Raw genomic sequence first — 18272 nt, 5'->3', positions numbered from 1 at the left:
TCACATCTTTTCTATATATAATTTATAACATTTTGTACATATCAGGCATTTTTCAAAGCATTATTCATTTTCGAACAAAATAAAATAATTCGATTTTAATAAATTTCACAGAGAAGAATAAGTATTCCCAAAGGAGCTCAACTATAAAAGTGAGAGTCCTTCTTTTTAAAGAATGCAACTACTCAGATATATGAAATGGTTCACAGGTGGTGTGTTTGCATTGACAACTGTTTCTTTTGGCGCGCTGTACATTTTTCAGAACAGACTAGTTTACCCATCTTGGGCCCAAGGAGCTAGAAAATATGTGGATACACCAGCTTCCAGAGGACTTCCTTATGAACGTGTCGTATTGGCTTCAAAAGACGGTGTACAAATTGAAGCATACGACCTTCAGAACAAAAACTCTACATCCACAGTGTTGATATTATGCCCTAACGCAGGAAACATCGGCTATTTTATACCAGTCATCGAGTTATTCTACAAGCAGCTAGGCACAAGTGTCTTTATTTATTCATACAGAGGATATGGTCATTCTGAAGGTAGTCCCAGCGAGGCAGGACTGAAAAGAGATGCTGATAGAGTTCTGTCTTACCTTTCAACAAATGATTTCCATAAAAAAAGAAAGTTGGTTCTGTATGGCCGTTCACTGGGTGGAGCCAATGCTATTTACATTGCATCGAAATTTGGTAATTTAGTTGATGGTGTCATTCTTGAAAATACCTTTTTAAGTATCCGCAAAGTTATCCCATATATGTTTCCAATTTTAAAGAGGTTGGCCTTCATGTGCCATGAAATATGGAACTCAGAGCAAGAGATCAAAGGGATTCCAGAAACTATTTCGATACTATTTCTACGAGGCCTGAAAGATGAAATTGTACCTCCTCATCATATGAAAAAATTATTTGAAATATGTCCAAGCAAGGATAAGCGTATCTTTGAATTCCCATTGGGTCATCATAATGATACAATTCTCCAAGATGGCTATTGGGCTATCATAGAGGAATTTTTGAGCAGCCATGGGTTTATATGAAGATTTTGATTTTTGAACTATATATACGCCCCTAGTCAGATCAAGACATTAGTAATGATACTCATTATATATTATTGATAAATCGACGATTTTAAATTTGTCATATCCCTGAGAGTCCTCTTTTATTTGTTCGAGTTTGTCACTCTTTCGTAGATTTTATCTATTTCTTGCTCATTCTTGTTTTTAGTCTCAGGAACAAGAGTTATCACAAACACAATTGAAGCCAATAAGCATCCAGCAAAGACATAGCCATATTTGAATCCAATTTTTGATGTTATTGCAGGTGTAAACATGGAGATAACAAAGTTTACCATCCAATTCATAGAATTACAAATCGCCATCGAAATAGCCTTAGTTCTCATTGGAAATAACTCTGATACCAGGACAAATGAAACAGGGCCTGTTGTAGCTGCAAAAAACATGATATAAATGCAGGTCACAACAATCATGATGACACCGCTTTTAATGTTACTGGAAACGAAACTGCCAACACTGGCATATATTATCATGCAGAAAAACATTCCTACAGAGCCCACCAGTAAACACATCTTTCGTCCCCATCTCTCAACTAGTATAATCCCCCCAAATGTAGTAAAAAAGTTTACAGTTGATAAAATCAAAGAGGTTATGTAAGAATCTTGAATTCCAATATTAGCAAATAATGAAGTGCTATAATAGAAAAAATAATTTATACCTGATAGTTGCTGGAACACCATTATCATTATACCTATAAGTAGTCGTAACCCTAGCCTAGGTTTACCGTTAATGAACTCAAAGGGTATTTCTTTCTTTTGCTTCAATAACTCGTTGTTTTTGAAGGCCTCTGTAGACATTTGTTCAACAAATTCAGCTACCATGTGTGCATTAGGAGATATGTTGTTCATCTTGGCAAATGATTCTTTGGCACCTTCAATATCAGCCCTTTTTATTATTAGAAATGGGGCAGATTCTGGAACCATATTGAGACCTAAAAGAAGAATTGATGCCCATAATATACCGAGTCCTATTGGGATCTTCCATTCATCACCATTGTACTTAACGTTTCTGATTACTGCATAATTTGTAAGATTTCCTACTAGAATGCCAAAGGTAATCATCAATTGATATAAAGCAACCATCGAGCCTCTGATTTGTAAAGGTGCAATTTCGGAAATAAACATAGGTACTAACACAGTTAAAGAACCTATGCCCATTCCACAGATTGCCCTTCCTACAAAAAACTGAAACCAAGCATCGCAGTTAATAAGTTGGGCCAATATTCCCGCCATATATATCATTGTCGAAATTAAAATACCCAATTTTCTTCCTCTTGAAACTCCAAGTTTGGGCAATAACAAGCCACCAAACATTGCCCCTATGTTAACAATGGATATCATCAGCCCTAACTGTAAGGTAGGTAAATATTTCCTATCAGTCAAGATGTCATATCTAGTTCCAAAGGTTTCTCTAAATTCCTCCATGTTTACCACTCCGCCTATAGTACCAACGTCCCAACCAAAAATAAAGCCACCAAATGAAATGACCAAACATATTAATGCAGGAATTAACAAGGTTGGCTTTTTCTGTTCTTGCTCTGAATTGATATTGTATGTGTCTGATAGACCAGGTGAATGTTGTATAATTTGTCCTAAATCTGCTTCACCTACCTGATCTGCATCGAGATCTAAGATATGGAATAAATTTTCTTCATCCAATTGTCCCTGTTCATGTGGTACCACCTCTTTTATTTGATTATCTCCATTAAGTTCACCCAAATTTTTCGTATCATTATACTTATGCTCTTGATTTGATGAATCAACTGAGCTCATTATCAAGGCGGTCCAAGTTGGCTATCAAGCTTGCACTAGTAACTGAAATGGTGGCTTCAACTCGATAACTTTATTTATTCCATTAGAATTCTGATTTTTCAGTCACAAATACATGTATTTTTGTGACGCTATTATCAGATTTACCGTCATTTAAAGTAAAGAGCTTCAAAGGAGGGAAACTTACTTTTACATAAACTTGCTTAGTTATTTATAGTATCTATCATTTCTAGGAAAGGTGCCCCATAGACACCATTCCATACATTTCAAATTTATTTGCTCGTAGAAAGAATCCCAAATGTCTCTACTTCCATCAAAATCATATTCAATATAAAAGATATATTGCCATTTTCTGGTACTTGTCTTGTTATTAAATGGTCTTGAACTAATAGAGCACATATTTATTGAGAAATTTTTTAGAATTGTCAAAACGTCAACCAATGAACCGGGGCAATCTTGCTCTGTAGTGAAGGTTAAGAGACTTACTTTCATTTTTTCTGTATTGAATAGTTCAACTGTACCTCTTCTTTGTAGCACTAAAAATCTTGTAGTGTTACCAGTTACGTCATTAATCGAATGATCAACGATGTATGCCTTATATATGTGTACTGCTGCTTCACTTGCTATTGCTACATTCAAAACGTCTTGATCACTTATATTTTTCAACTGGGTTTGTTGAGCCTGTGACACAGCATCTGACGTAGATGTACAGTCAATAAGTTCAAATTTCGTGGATGAAAAGTTTTTTCTCAATTCCTTTAAATATCGAGCAACCTGACCCCATACTTGAGGATGCGTATGTATCCTGACCTGCTTATAATTGGCCAGATTTTTAGGTCCAGAAATATCAACTGGACTTATTAAACAATGGGCAATAGAAACGTATTGCTCGCCAATGACTTCCAACGATGAAATAATTTGATTTTGTTTCTTTTGGCATTTTTCATCAAGCATTCTATCTCTTAACAAGTCATATGAGAATACGACCTGACCATTAGTAGAGTTTTCTAATGGAACAACAGAATATGTGATGTCTTTAGCGCCTTCTAGATCATCGAAACATTGTGGGATAGATTGAGCAGGAATATACTCAATATCGTCTGAGTCACCGAATTGCTGTAAGGCCGCTTGATGAGAATAAGTACCCACAGGGCCTAGGAAGAGTACCTTAGTCTTTGTTGAGGTCATTGGCATTGCCTAGAAAGTATGGTTTCAGAGGTAAGTCTGCTCTTTCAGTTGAAATAGCAACCTTCTGCTTTCGAGAGATCTGTTATAATGATCGCCGAAATTTTCATCAAAATTATATATCTATAATTCCTGATCAAATACTATGTACTGTGAGTTTAAAATAGGTACAAGAGGATGACTCATTATGTATTATTGAAGCATATAAAAGTCTAACTCTTCATAGACTGTGACAAGGCAATTAACTCATCCACAGTAAAGTCCTTTGAACCTTTTGTAAAAGCTCTCCGTAGTTCCAATCTCCTCTTTGCAATTTTCGATTGAGAACCCATTGCGCCATAAAATCTTTGAATATTAAGTATGAGGAACTGTGCATCATTAACAGATATATTACTGCCGGACTCTATCGTACCTTTCATCAGCACAATGTCTTTATCTTTGCTCAAGTCGGTGAAAAATTCGATTATTAAATGAGGTCTGGCAAACTCTTCATGTAATTTGTACTCAGCCAGGGGAGTTACCAGGCAATGGACTGTATTTGGTCCAGCAAAAGCCCACTGTACATAGTGCATCTCTACTTTTTCCTTTTTTGGACCACTTTCTCCAACAGAAGAGTTTCTGAAGACTGGTAATATAAACGACCTATCTTCGTTTACATTATTTATCATCCTATCAAATATTTCTGCTGGTATGACTGCAGAAACTGACATACTTTTCTTTGACCATTGAGCTCTCCATAGGTATTCAATTTCTTGTTTCGACAACTTCTTAGCCTTTTCAACTTTTAAATAGGAATCTAGTGTCTTGAAAGCTTTAGAAAGATTTACATTGGATTGTAAAGTTGTTTCATGGCTGTTAAATGCTAATGAATTAACTTTAATCTTATCTATTCGATTTATTCTATCCAATTGCTTAAAAGCATCGATCTCATTTAGTTTTTTCTTCTTTTCCTGAATTTCTTCCTTTAGATGTTCCTTCAACTGATCAATTGTTTCCAATCCTTCCTTCTTAGCCCTGGCTAATAGCTTTTCTTTGTACTTTGCTTCCAGGACATTAGGATCTAAGCTGGAATAATTTCTCCGTATCACTATTCTATGGCCTAAAAAGCTCGAAATGGGTAAAGTTACACGGAGGTTTCCCCTTAGCAGCATCACTCCAGTAGCAAAACTAGAGGGCATGTTGATATTCTTTCTTTTAGATCAAGCTGTCGAGATATTTGAAGATGACCTTATTTTGCTTTTTTTTTGGCCGATTTTATTAAATCTTTAAACTATCTTGTGATATTGATAGTAGGCGATGCTTTACATTGCTGTCACTATACAGCATAAGAAAGCTCAGGTTATTTGAAGCTTGCTTATCAGGATCATCGATTTGCATTTTGACTTGGAAACGTAGAAGTTGGCGTGAATTATGGCGGCCAAAGCCTTATATATACATTCTTTGCTGTATCAATTCAAAGCTAGCCAGCCAAATGTTCATTCTAAGAGAGAAATAGGTTTAAAAGCGGTATACAGGCGAGTTAATTTTACGTCTTTGCAAAATGGCTTCATCTTCTAAAGAAAGCCAGCATGCTTTGAAGCTAGCCTTTTGGTCACTAATATTGTGATTTAGTTTTCGACTGTTTCTCCCAAGAAAACGAATTATTTCAGAACACTTTATATATAGTATAGCTGCTAGCGCAAGTTACTCGACCAGGCCTACTACCGAGTTGCTGGCAGATTTGTCTCTCAACTATCTTCATTCACAGTTTCTTGATCTGCTTCTTTCTTTAACTTGGCGTGAAAAAGATACGCTCTATCCCAAATATCCACCACTTTTCAGGACTTAAGAAGAGACAAATTGGTGGCAGCTATGCTCAGCCAGTGCGACAGCTCCGTAATGTATTACTTCTTTATTAGCATCCTGAGAGAGGTATCTGGTACGGGTTCAACATTGTATTTTAAGAGCTGGCTGGAATCACATATTGCATCAAGAACCGTTTCTCAAAACAGAATTGTTCTAACCATGAAGCGCATCCCTATAAGATAAACTGGGAAGTATGTAGCATATGTTTCATGGCCATTTAAAGCTTTCATTCAACTTCATCTCTCTGCTGCATCGTTGCTATCAAATAGCCGCCAAACCCCAGGAATAAAATTGCATTTTCAGCCCTATATCATGTGACTTAGGGTTGAACAAAAGTCCGAAGATCTACATCAATTTTTTTTGCCAGTAAAGTTTTTCTTCAGGGTCGATGATTATCCCATGGCCATTTGTTCCCCTATATTTAATAATATCGAGGGAAGGGCATCGATATGGAACCTCAATTATACTGCAAATCCATTTGTGCTAAGAAGCATATATCAAAAGGAGGAGCCCTTCTGAGAACTATTTCAACTGCTAGTACTTAATTGAATTATATTGAAAAATTGATCCTGGAAAAAGAGACACGCATTGAACTTCTTGAACAAAAATTGCAGACATGTCACAGATGCTAAAATCAAACAACGATAAACATCCTAGATTACAATTACTGTCGGTGGCCTTCAATGAGGCTTCCATTGATACACCCTCGTTTAGAGCCTATGTGAACTACTATCATACTAAAGTCGAACTTCTAGAAGACTGGATGGATACGACTAATAGCTACGTTGAACAAAAGTTCAAACCTTCCTATTCTGACTTCTACAGGTCATTAGAAGTTCTTATAGAAACCATGCTGCCTCCTCCAAAATTATTAAATAATGGTTTTGTAGCTAACCAATCTTTTGCTTCAAGAATAATATATGATTTTGACTTTGCATACTCTGAGTTCATCAAGAGAATCTGTTCAATTATTAATCCAGATGATAATAAATATTCAGATGGTTTGCTGAATTTGCTTACTACGGCTATTAGACCCTATAGAACCAGAAGAAAGAATTTTGAATATTATCAGGCAAAATATGATTCAATGCTAACTCAGTTACATAGCGCCACCACTTCAAGCAAAACTTTGGAGCCTTCATATTTACGAGAGGAGGCAAATAGGACTTTTGAAATAAGGAGAAGTTATCTTGATGCTTCACTAAATTTGGTCAGTTCAATCTCAACCTTGAGATTGAGTGTGGATAAATTCTTAGCTAATGCTATAGGAAGGATAAATCAAAAAAATGTTTTTACATTCAATGAAAATGGAAAACAGATCAATTTGGCTCCTACTATTCATCATTACTTCCATTATTATTACTCATGGTTGAAAAGTTCTGTAAAATCATCCAAAACTATCGATGATACCGTTTTCCAAGCTCAAGAACAAGTTTATAATCAAATGCTAAAGCAGTTGCTCCCTTCGACTGATGAAAATCAGTACCTTTTGAAGAATATCGATTCTATCTTGTCATCGACAGATTGTCTTGTGGGGACGTATCCGCAAAAGTCTGGATGGTTATATATGAGAACAACCGTAGGTTCTTCTGATAGAGAGATTTGGGTTCGAAGATGGTGTTTTTTGAATGACATGATATTTGGTATGTTTGCACTATCACCTTCAAAGACATACGTAGAAGAAACTGATAAATTCGGGATAGGTCTAATCAATGTCAGATATTTTCCTGACATTTCAAGAAGATTTTGCTTTCAGCTTGAAATAGATAATGGAAAGGGTAAAGAGTTAATAATAGTCACACTACAAGCAGAAAGTGTAACAGAACTTAGAGAGTGGGTCCATATTATGTTACAATCTAAATTGAAGTTCAACGGTCTCATTAAGGATGAGAAAGATAAGGCTAATTATAATTATGCAAATAAGAGGTACTCGCCTCAGTTTTACGAATTTGCTTCTTCAGCAACAACTTCCATGGATCAGAAACTGACTTCATTTGACAGAAATTCATCTTCGTTGATCGAATGTTTGAGAAGTGTATTGGCCCCAGATCAAGTCCGTGATATTATTGATGAAAGAACATTTCTATTCAAAATTGTAACAAGTCCGATTTCTACTAAGCTTACGCCGTTGGCTATGCTTTCGGGTAGTTTCAGATATAAGAACAGAAAGTATTATGACGGAATTCAGGCTAATATCTGGGGACTCAATATCTGGAACCAAAATGGTGGAATTTCGATAAATGATAAGGAGGCAGCTTTCTTGAAACAACATTTGAATAACCCACTCATTATACCTGATAAATACCCCAAAAATTATCTCAACGACTTGAAAATACAAAATATGCAATTCAAAACAATATTCGAATCCATTAATTACGACGCTTCCTCCAAATATACAAATTGCATCGATGAACTGTTGCTTTTCAAAATAAGTACTGTTTGGACGGCAAACGAGGCTCAAATGTTTCCTTCCATTACCTATGTTACTAGAAGCTATCTTTATCTCTATATGAGTGTTAGCGGGTTTCTTCATTTCTCGAGAAGAAAATTTGACGATTTTATATCCATTGAAAATGACCCAACGACTCCACATCTTATAAAGATGCATACGCATCACAATTATCATATCAAAATATACACATATTTTGAGGATAGTGAGGCAGTAGCGAGAAAGATGCAATATCTGGTAGAATTGAATGCTTCCCATGGTAATAAATCCACCGGAGAAATTTTAGATAAATTTAATGAGATTGACGACGCTTTTAAACAAAAGTCCGAAAAAGAAGAATTGATAAACGACCCTGCTACCAATAAGTTAATTAAGGCTGAATATGAACTTGGTAAAACATTTTGGAATATTAATAGCACCTCAAAAGAGTTAGTCGATAGATGTAAAAATATCAGACAGCACTACACAAAAACGTACATTCAGCGGTTTGAAATTGCAAGTAAGGGTTTGATGCATATAATATACGGTGATACCTCGAATGTTTTCCCAAATTCTTACTTCTTGGCTGCAAGAAATGCAAATTTCAACACAAATTGGTATTGGACGGAAGAAAGGGATTCGAATGGTATTATTCAACTTGTAAGAAAAATCGACTGTAAAATGAGTAAGACTGATAATTTTCTTTTCGAAAATTCTGACAAAGTCTGCACATCACAGAGGATAATCAAGATGGTTGAAAATACATATTATGAAGTTGATCAAGATCCTATTTTGATCAAAATACCATTTTGTCGTCCATTGAAAGTTTCTAGTAAATATGTTATTACTGAACTTTTTGATGCGGAAAATAGTACTAATAGTGAGTTGAAGTTGTCTACTAATGGGTCCGAGCTATATGCGAATTATAAGATTGAATTTGTAGGTGGAAACAATGAATCTTTCATCGAAGATTTGATCAAGAGATGTGTAGTTAGGTTCTCGCAAATAGAGCATAGTAAAGTTAAGTCATCGATTGATTACTATCTAGATCGGATTGGTAAGCATGGAAAAGTAGTAAAGGCTATTAAATTGTGTGGATTGTTAGGTGTGCTTGCTGGGGATGGGGTTATACAGAATAATGAAAATTTAAATGACAAGGAAAGCCTTGATAACTTCAAATGGGAAGGAATTCCCGATACCAGTAGTGAAAGAAGCGCAAATGAAAGGGCCTCTGTGAGAAGTGAAGCAGAAAAAGAAAAAGTCAAAAAAACTGACCTCCAGTCGGTGAGTGATGGCAATGTTCTTTGTGTTAAATATACTTTTGCTCTTTTAATCAGAGTGATTATGAAACTGACAGTTTTTCGTCTCATCAACTTTATCCTTATTTCATTTAGAATTGTCATGATGGGGTTTACTTTTATTGGTACCCTACTTTCTCAAGTGAATAAAACTTTACTTTTAGGCTTAATTCTTTCAATATTTTACAATATTTTCGTATCAGCAAGGTCAGGTATATCTTATTGGTCAGTTAGAAAGGCAGATAATTTTTTTAAGGACATCATGAGTGACAAAAATTCACAAAAGGTCGAAAGAGCACTCTATATTAAGGACATTGACTTGTTAACCGATTATTTGGTTAGTCCTGATGACGATGAGGTACTAAAAAATTTCAACAATGACTTAACTTCTAATGAAAATAAATATAGAGAATCTCGAAGGGAACTAGCTCTTAAGAGGAACGATCTTTTGGTTGAGCTAAAGATCTTACAAAACATGGAGAAAGAGCTAGTCCAAGGGGACTATAAGAGCTTTTTAATTAAAGAAACAGAAAATTGTAAGAAAGCACAATTACATTATGAGCATATTTGGGAGCAAGACAAGCAATTGCAAAGCTACTGTGAGCGATGCAGTACCGAGTTGCAAAGATTAGTACCAGGTTTACTGTGATGAGAAGTCCCTATAAATGCACTTTTTAGATATATATTGTAAAGAGGCAAACAGTATTGTAGTTATATTCACATAAATTCCAGGCATGAGATATGAAGCCAATTTTTCATTTCATCTTTTTCGTCTTTAAACTTGACTATGACATTACCTTTGAAGAAAGTTTTTTTCCAATAGTTCATCTCATAACATGTGTAATATTCACTAATTTTGTCGGTTTTATTGAGCCATTTAAAGCTCCAGATCTTATTCTTTCGGAAATCTATTTTGAATTGATCAGTCAACGACTCCTCCTCAATAGAATCAATGATATTCTTGCGATTAAGACTGTAAACGTCGTCGTATCCTTTTCTTTGTAATATTTCAGTAAGGTCCATTAACAGCTCAATTGAGTTGGTTATATATCGTACAGCATCCGTATTATCAGTTGCATCCTCGTAAGACTTTCGAAGTTTATTAAGCTTTCCCAAAGTCTGCAAAACTGTATCCCCATTGGTGGAAACAAGAAACTGTAACCTGTATAAGGCTTCATCAATCATATAATGTCTCCCTTTACGTTGTGAACGTTGCTGTCTCTCTCGATTAAATTTATATTGTTTTGCTTTGGCAGCAGCAACACTTTCAATATTTTCAACTTCATCCATCCATTTTTCTTCGTCATTCTTCGATTCTACTTCAATGTAATTACCATCCTTATCAAATATGCCATTTTCTAATTCTTCATCGACATTGAATTTTACTATTTTATTGACGTTGTCTTGAGGTTGAAGATCATCGCCGTCTGACTGAAGATTTTCCAGATTTTCTTCTTTGAATTGCTTCATATCCATCAGCCGTATTGTTTTACGCTTTTTACTATTTGTTTTATTACTAGAAGCAGAAATATCACTGGTATCATCTTCTTGGACATTGTCGTTCTCTCCACTATAGTCACTATCGTAAATTTCTGCACCATCATTGTCAGAATCGTCATCTAAGAAGTTGTAATCCTTTAATTTGGACCTTTTGCTTTTAGATGGAAAACTTTCGACTATATTCTCATCAGCAGAGTCGGTTTCAAACTTTCTTTTGAGCTTTAATGGATTGCTAGGGTCATAAACATACTCCTCCATTCCTTTAGAGATTTCTTAATAGAAAGTTTTCTAAATTTTTGAAGTCATCGCTTACTATGTAAATATATAGAAAATTAAATAGTGCGCTGTCTCATATCACCATAAGAATATAAAATGAAGCCATCTTGATCTCTTACTTCCACCGGAACATTCACATTCAACAGCAATGCTCTCAGTAGTAGTTCCCAGTCGTACCGTGTTCTTTTTGTGGAATTTATCCATCTTCTTAACATCTTGATTTTAATTGAACTAAACTTGGAAAGTAGACTGAAAAAGAAGAACAGATTAATGTATGGAATATCTTTGAAGTTCTTATAATTATGAAAGTTATTAAATCTATCAATCTCAAAATTCAAGTTGTCCATAATGTATAGGTTTGAGTCACCTATTTGAGTCTTGTGTTTATTTAATTCCTCAATCCCATCTTGAAGACAATTCAATATATCGTTGGTCCATGGGTATTGTTCCGCAGCAAGTGTCTGAGAACAGCCTACCAATGTTTCCTGGTCATTCGTAAACAAGAATCGTTCCCAATAGACAGCCGGAGACAAGGGAAAGACATTAGTAAAGGGAATATTAACAATATTAATATTGATATTTCGTTTAGGTAACTTATCCCACACATGCTTGAAATTGTGATAAAAGACGTGGAAAGACGGTACTCTAATTTCCTTAAAATATTGCCACTGTGGTTTAGTGAGTGGTATGGCGTCTTTGCTTTTTTTTGTGCGTACTGCATCAGAAAATGTACTTGAGATGTAATTCCCATTTGACGATAAGATAACTGAAGACGTTGGTGCAGGTATCTGTAGCTGTTTTTCTGGTACAGGTCTATCTAGCAAAGTTTCGGATATTGAAGTTACGTCTTCATTCAAATCAATGTCATTTTCTTGAGCAATATCGTAATAATAAGTTTCGTCAATGAGAACGGGATGCGTGAAACATTTGCTATTACAGTCAATCGTTAGTTCTCTCAAAGAGGGGAAACAATTGGATATTAATATGTCGTATTTGCTTCTGACTTGTAATAAAGAGAGTCGTTTAAGTCTCTTAAAAAATTGGTTGAATAATCTCAGTATCCCATTTCCAGAAATAATTTGACAATTTTTTAAAATAAGTGAAGTGAAAGTTGTATGAACGCTATAGAATTTCGAATCTTGTCTCTCGAGGACTAAAGGTATGAATTCCATAGGGGTATCTAGCGAAAGAGAATCGATGATGACGCCATCTAATATGAGTTCGTCTATAAGACCAAAGCAGCAGAGTAAATTTGATCTCAAGTGAACACTTTTTTTGGATTTTAATTCCAACTTTTGAAATCTTGGTAAACAATCTATCCTTGATTTATAATTTTTGACAAATTTCGTGGAAATTTCAAAATTCCTTAGATCGTCATTGTTCATTGATTGTTCATTGTTAATAATTTTTTTTATGAAGTTTTTAGAGTTATCATTCATTACTGAATACCATAATGGTATTTTGAAATTCGGTTCCAGGTCATTTAAAGTGATATGAGTTAAATTGGGCAGATTATCAATGATATCGAGCATTAACTCGATGTAAGTATATTGGAAATAACAATTTTCTATCTCTTTTAGCCTATCTGAGGTTTTGAACTTTCTCGGTGACTTATCTTCACCCTCTGAAAGTGTATAATTGTACGATCCTGCAATTGTAGTATCATCAGTCTTGTTACCTTGATAAAATTTGGCATATTTTAATAAAGAATCCTGAGACTGAGGGTTTTTAAATTGAATAGAACTCACTAATAACCGGAGCTTAGCTTTTTTTGAATGAATTAGGGAGTTAAACTTCAATAATGATATTTTCGACCTCAATTTGACATCTTTATAGAGGAACTCTTTAGAAATCTTGTCATAAAATGCATGATTCGTCAAGCACAATGATAGTAAAGATTCGGTGTCTAGATGATCTATTACTGATTTGAAAATGTCATCAGGTAGTGTGATTAAAGCATACTTAGAAGAGTTTTTTTCAGTTGTAACGTTTCTGGAGTGTACACTTGCTGCCTCGTTTGAAGTATTGAAGGGGAAGATTCTTGGTTTACTCAGCAATTGTAATCCTTTCATATCAGGATCACCACCATGAATGAGTTATAATATATCGAATAATGAGTGATTTAGTCCTCGATGTAGGTGACTCACGCAGTTCTAAAAAGTTCGGTGTTCTGATAAGAAGAATGTCCCATTGAAACGAAAAGAGCGTATTAGGGCTTGACTTTTATAGTGAAGAATCACAACTTGTCTCACGCCGTAAACGCAAAGAAGTAGTTAGGGCTAAGAATTCTTGTACGTTTTAGTGAAGTTTCCCTATATAAGTCTGTATATGATGGTATCAATCTTCGTTATGTGGTAATGAATGGATTGTGGTGTTATCTAATTGCTTCTTCAAATGGGCTGGTGCATCTTTAGCGTAATGGCCAATGGATTCTTTTAGAGCGTCTGGAATTTCATCAAATATGAGATCGTCCGTTGAAGTTGAGACAGATTCACCTTTCAGTTTGAGAATATCCTCAATGGTGATGTGGTTATCATCAAATATTTTCAGATGGTCTGCTATGAGATGTCTATTCTTGCAATCAGGACACGTTACTAGTACTGTGCCCTTAGTGTATGCCTGTTTGGAAATGACGTGAGATGACCTGTTATTACATTTCTTGCATGTAAAAGCTAGCATCAACTTTGGTTGGTCAACTTTGAAAGATCCTAGATGTTTGAAGTCGTTATTTTGTTGGTACCTGTACGACGCAATGGTACCAAATTTAGCCGTTTGAGTGGCACGGTAGCCAAGATGCAGAACTGGAGCGTAGGTACGTGACAATAAGGAGATTCTAGGGACAACTCTACCAATGATTCCTCGTCTGCAAACAACTGACATTGCACTATTCAGCTCTGTCGTCTTTAATGGTAAAAGTGGTACCTCATCGAGCAGGATCAAGTTTTATTTTTCGCAGTTTTAACACCTTGAATGAATGCCATAAGACACTGCATATCACCATACCATATGTACACTACTAACAGCCAGCACCACTACCCTTCATGGCCTTGCTCTGCTAGATCATAGCACCTACATGCTGTAGTTTTACGAGTACTTTGCCCGGTTTTTCAGCTTTATTGGAAAATACGTCTGTCTGCATCTTGACTCGTAATATCTTAACAGTGATTCCCGCAAGGAAAACTCGAAAGATCTCCATGGAACTGCCTAGTGGAGCTGGGGGGGGCAGATGACAAGAGCAAGAGCACCTTCCCTCGATGAGACTTGCTTGCTGTCTGTAGACTTGAGTTGTCTGACGCCAGTACTAGATATATGACAGCGTCACTCGAGTGAGACTGCAGTGCCTGTCGAAAGAGGTTCCACCGTCTAGAACGTACAACAGCTGGTGCCAACCAACCGTCTCATCGGAGCCCACTGTCAACTTCGAATAGCTCAGCCCTCAGAGCAGCTCTGCGCACAAAACCAAGGCCAAACGACAGCCACTGCGAAGTACCGCTAAATCACTTGGTAATCCACCTCACTGAGTGATCCAAATGGTCAGCTGAATCGTCAAATGGTGCCTCTTTTGATGCTCACTTACTCAAGTTGTAGCAACATCGTTTTGAGTGATTGCGTTTCATTTACCCGTTTAGGAAACACACCATCTGTTTTGGGTAAACACACGTTAATTAAATCCTTTCCAATATTGAAATTCTCTTTAGAGGAACTAGTAATAGGTACTGGAAGGCAGAGCAAGAAAAAGAACAGTATTGCTATATATCCTGCTGGCTGGTGAACGTACTGTGACAATGACAAATGTTCGAATGTCTCCTGAAAAGGAGCAAGAGATTGCATCGAAAATTCTTCAGAGAGCTGAATTGGCTCAAATGACGCGTCAATTGAAACTTGGTTTGAGTAGAGTACCCACTCCAAAATTGACCAATGCTCTATCAAGAGAATCCAGTAATTTAGATGATGATACAGCATCGAAAAAACGTTCTAGTAACGATTTCCCACATGGTGATAGAGAGTCTAATGATCTAGATAAAACTGAAGATTCAATCACCAATACGTCACCTTTGAAAAAGCGCGACATCGTCAAGGCCAACCAGAGTCATTCATCATCTTCTTCTTCTTCTTTAGATTCTGAAGCAATTCCATCTTCAAGTTCCACGTCAACTTCAAATGATAATGACATTATGACGACGAACAGGACACTTATGAAGAGCCCAATTCGTGCTGCTTCTCCCCCTATCACCACAACTAACATTCCACGGAACGTACCATCAACCCCTGGAAGACACGCTTCAAGCGGTACTTTCATGACACCTAAACGTGGATTGTCTACAAAGAGAAGTTCATTTAACGATAGTAATAACAATCATGAAACTGATTCAGGCGCTGATTTATTGATGTATTTGGCTACAAGCCCCTACGTCTCTGCAAGAAGAAATTCGATACAAAAAGGTACTCAGGTTCTCCCCACTACCCCATCGCATTACTATAACATTTCAAATTCAAATAATAACAACGACCCAGTAAGATTTTCTTCCATAAAACCATCGATATCTTCACCACAATCGACATTCAAAGTGCCTCCTTTGATTAGTAATAATACTAACAGTAATAATACGCTATCATTTGATGATGTTTTAATGGCCTCTCCTTCAATTTTCAGTAACAACACACACAATAATACGGTAGCTACTGCACTAACGCAGCAGAAGAAAACACCATCAAAGTCAGATGCTCCAAGTACACCTTCAAGGGAATTGACGCAGCAGACAAACCTTGCTACACAGCCAATGAGTTCCAATGTCAACAACATTAATGCTAAAAATCTTTTAAAAACACCAAATTTCAATATGGGAGATTATATTCATAATTTATTCAGTCCATCACCTAACTTTTCATTCAGACGAAACAGTTTAACGAATTTCAATTTTAATCAAGATTTAGGTAAATAAATATGAAATGCAAAATATTAGACTTTTTTTATATAATTACTTGTAATGTACAAAGAACATTTCTCATTTTTTATGATGTCCATGTTTCTTATGCTTCTTTTGTTTCTTCTCAACGGGTATGGCTATTTCGTCTTCATTGAGACCACCTGAAATGACTGGACCATTGTCATTCTTAAATACTTTCTTCTTCCAATCTCTAATTCTTTTTGCTTTCGTGACTTTTCTCTTATCTTTAGCTCTCAATTCTTTAGGTCTATATGGAGCAAATTTTTTCAAACTGATGAAATCATTTAAGTCAGCATCATCAGCAGCAAATATATCTCTTGTTGTTAAACCAAAGGATTCTGGCGACACTTCACGATAACGGAATTTAACCTCACCCTCGTTTTTAGCAAGAGATCTTCCTCTTGTTTCATTTTCCGCTTCGTCAATGATAGCAACTTTATTCTGTTCGATGGCTTTGTCCACCATTTCAGCTAGTTTTCTTTTCTCCTTTTTGACATCCTTCTTCTTTTCTTTCTTCGATTTCTTGGTTTGTGATTCTTCAGATTCTCCTTCTTCGACCTCCTGGTCGTCGACTTCTTCTCCATTTTCTTCGCCTTCTTCTTCATCGTACATGCCATCATTCATCAAATCATCATCCCACGTTGGTTTTTCTATTGGGTTATAAAATTCTTCATTGAAAAGTTCTGCAATTACATTGTCCCAATCTTTTTCTTCATAATCATTATTTAAAAGAGCCTTTGTTATCTTATTTACGGTTTTTTCATCAATTTCAGCTCCGTATTCTTTTTTCAGCTGTTCTAGTACATCAGTCAATTTATTAGCCTTCTTCACTTTCTTCTTTTGTATAGCGTTTTCCTTTTCTTGTTTGGCATTTTCCTTCAGTCTCTTTTCCTCATCTCTCTTTCTTCTACGAGAGCCAGTATCAGATCTTCTTAGGGTGGCTTGAGTACGAGCATATGAAACAATCTCAGCTGCATTAGGATCTTCATAACGGAAATTGTATGCATTTTCAAAAGTTTCTACGGCATTATCAAATTCTTCATCATCTTCGTTGTCTAAGGATATCACTTTGTCGCCCTTTTGAGGGATCCAGGCTTGACTATTAACAAAAGCGTCCAAAAAGTCCTCTTCGTTTCTAGTTGGGTCTGGTAAATGAACTTTTTCTTCCCTCATTTTAGTTGGAACTTTCTTGGTCAAAAAATCGTCTTCTCCTTCATCTTCGTCTTCTTTCTCATCGTCAAATGCATTATTGATTTCGTTCAATAATTGGGCTCTCTCTTCTTTTTGTTGCGATACAAAAGACTGTTTGCCATCTACGGTTTCGTGTTCTTCCTCATCCTCACCAACGGAACCAGACAAAATATTCATTCTATGATAATCCTTTAGATATATTGGTTTGTGTTTCTTATCTTTTTCCATTTTTTCTACAGCATTTTCTGGGTCTTCGAAAAACTTGTTATTTGGATCCAACAATTTATCAGTTTCGTTATTTCTGATTGCATTTAAAACCTTATTAATACCCTCTTCCACTTCTTCTGTTATTAATTCACCAAAATCATCTTCATCTTCACTAGAAGATGACGCCATGCTATCATCATCAGAATTTTCCTCGATTTGTACATTTTTTTTGGTCTCAGTAGCATGTTTAGCTTCGTTTTCAACTGTACTTGAAGCGACAGTGGCTTCTTTCTTACTTGCTTCTCTAGCTTTCTTAGCAGCAGACTTCTTTCTAGGCATAGCTAACTTCTTTTAGGTACTATCACGGTATCTAAACTCAGTCTGAATGAATGCATAAAACTTATCTCTAAGTAAGCTCATCGCAAAATTTTTCTTAAAGCTTCTGAAAAAAATCACTATTTCTGTAAAGCTAACGTACGGAGTGAGACGTGTGGCTAACAGTAAAACATGGCAAAATGCGTCTCTGGCTGGGATTTGTAGTTCCACGCTGCCCAGTTT

At 35.9% G+C, this 18272-nt stretch overlaps 10 protein-coding genes across 10 annotated transcripts; 3 read left to right on the top strand and 7 right to left on the bottom strand.

Moving 5' to 3' along the window:
* Nucleotides 1-190: 190 nt before the first annotated feature.
* On the top strand, nt 191-1030 carry KAFR0A08530 (uncharacterized protein; the record flags this gene model as incomplete). The annotated part of the gene is made up of 1 exon (XM_003955373.1): nt 191-1030. One exon carries the CDS (start codon nt 191-193, stop codon nt 1028-1030), a length of 840 nt encoding a protein of 279 aa, XP_003955422.1.
* Nucleotides 1031-1152: 122 nt separating this feature from the next.
* HXT14 (Hxt14p) lies at nt 1153-2838 on the bottom strand (the record flags this gene model as incomplete). Its single annotated transcript, XM_003955372.1, has 1 exon — nt 1153-2838. The coding sequence occupies one exon, from the start codon at nt 2836-2838 to the stop codon at nt 1153-1155; it is 1686 nt and encodes a 561-aa protein (XP_003955421.1).
* A 204-nt stretch (nt 2839-3042) lies between these two features.
* On the bottom strand, nt 3043-4023 carry PHA2 (prephenate dehydratase PHA2; the record flags this gene model as incomplete). The annotated part of the gene is made up of 1 exon (XM_003955371.1): nt 3043-4023. One exon carries the CDS (start codon nt 4021-4023, stop codon nt 3043-3045), a length of 981 nt encoding a protein of 326 aa, XP_003955420.1.
* Nucleotides 4024-4232: 209 nt separating this feature from the next.
* On the bottom strand, nt 4233-5198 carry ATP11 (Atp11p; the record flags this gene model as incomplete). Its single annotated transcript, XM_003955370.1, has 1 exon — nt 4233-5198. One exon carries the CDS (start codon nt 5196-5198, stop codon nt 4233-4235), a length of 966 nt encoding a protein of 321 aa, XP_003955419.1.
* A 1283-nt stretch (nt 5199-6481) lies between these two features.
* KAFR0A08490 (uncharacterized protein) lies at nt 6482-10240 on the top strand (the record flags this gene model as incomplete). Its single annotated transcript, XM_003955369.1, has 1 exon — nt 6482-10240. One exon carries the CDS (start codon nt 6482-6484, stop codon nt 10238-10240), a length of 3759 nt encoding a protein of 1252 aa, XP_003955418.1.
* A 68-nt stretch (nt 10241-10308) lies between these two features.
* On the bottom strand, nt 10309-11349 carry LIN1 (U5 snRNP complex subunit LIN1; the record flags this gene model as incomplete). Its single annotated transcript, XM_003955368.1, has 1 exon — nt 10309-11349. The coding sequence occupies one exon, from the start codon at nt 11347-11349 to the stop codon at nt 10309-10311; it is 1041 nt and encodes a 346-aa protein (XP_003955417.1).
* Nucleotides 11350-11423: 74 nt separating this feature from the next.
* On the bottom strand, nt 11424-13439 carry SKP2 (putative SCF ubiquitin ligase complex subunit SKP2; the record flags this gene model as incomplete). Its single annotated transcript, XM_003955367.1, has 1 exon — nt 11424-13439. The coding sequence occupies one exon, from the start codon at nt 13437-13439 to the stop codon at nt 11424-11426; it is 2016 nt and encodes a 671-aa protein (XP_003955416.1).
* A 265-nt stretch (nt 13440-13704) lies between these two features.
* Nucleotides 13705-14247, bottom strand: ZIM17 (Zim17p; the record flags this gene model as incomplete). Its single annotated transcript, XM_003955366.1, has 1 exon — nt 13705-14247. One exon carries the CDS (start codon nt 14245-14247, stop codon nt 13705-13707), a length of 543 nt encoding a protein of 180 aa, XP_003955415.1.
* A 905-nt stretch (nt 14248-15152) lies between these two features.
* On the top strand, nt 15153-16310 carry STB1 (Stb1p; the record flags this gene model as incomplete). The annotated part of the gene is made up of 1 exon (XM_003955365.1): nt 15153-16310. The coding sequence occupies one exon, from the start codon at nt 15153-15155 to the stop codon at nt 16308-16310; it is 1158 nt and encodes a 385-aa protein (XP_003955414.1).
* Nucleotides 16311-16373: 63 nt separating this feature from the next.
* KRI1 (Kri1p) lies at nt 16374-18053 on the bottom strand (the record flags this gene model as incomplete). The annotated part of the gene is made up of 1 exon (XM_003955364.1): nt 16374-18053. The coding sequence occupies one exon, from the start codon at nt 18051-18053 to the stop codon at nt 16374-16376; it is 1680 nt and encodes a 559-aa protein (XP_003955413.1).
* Between the last annotated feature and the right edge of the window lie 219 nt (nt 18054-18272).

The sequence above is a fragment of the Kazachstania africana genome, chromosome 1 (genome assembly GCF_000304475.1).
Source record: "Kazachstania africana CBS 2517 chromosome 1, complete genome".
In the NCBI taxonomy this organism is placed as follows: domain Eukaryota; kingdom Fungi; phylum Ascomycota; class Saccharomycetes; order Saccharomycetales; family Saccharomycetaceae; genus Kazachstania; species Kazachstania africana.
This window is presented reverse-complemented; position numbering and strand designations above follow the sequence as displayed.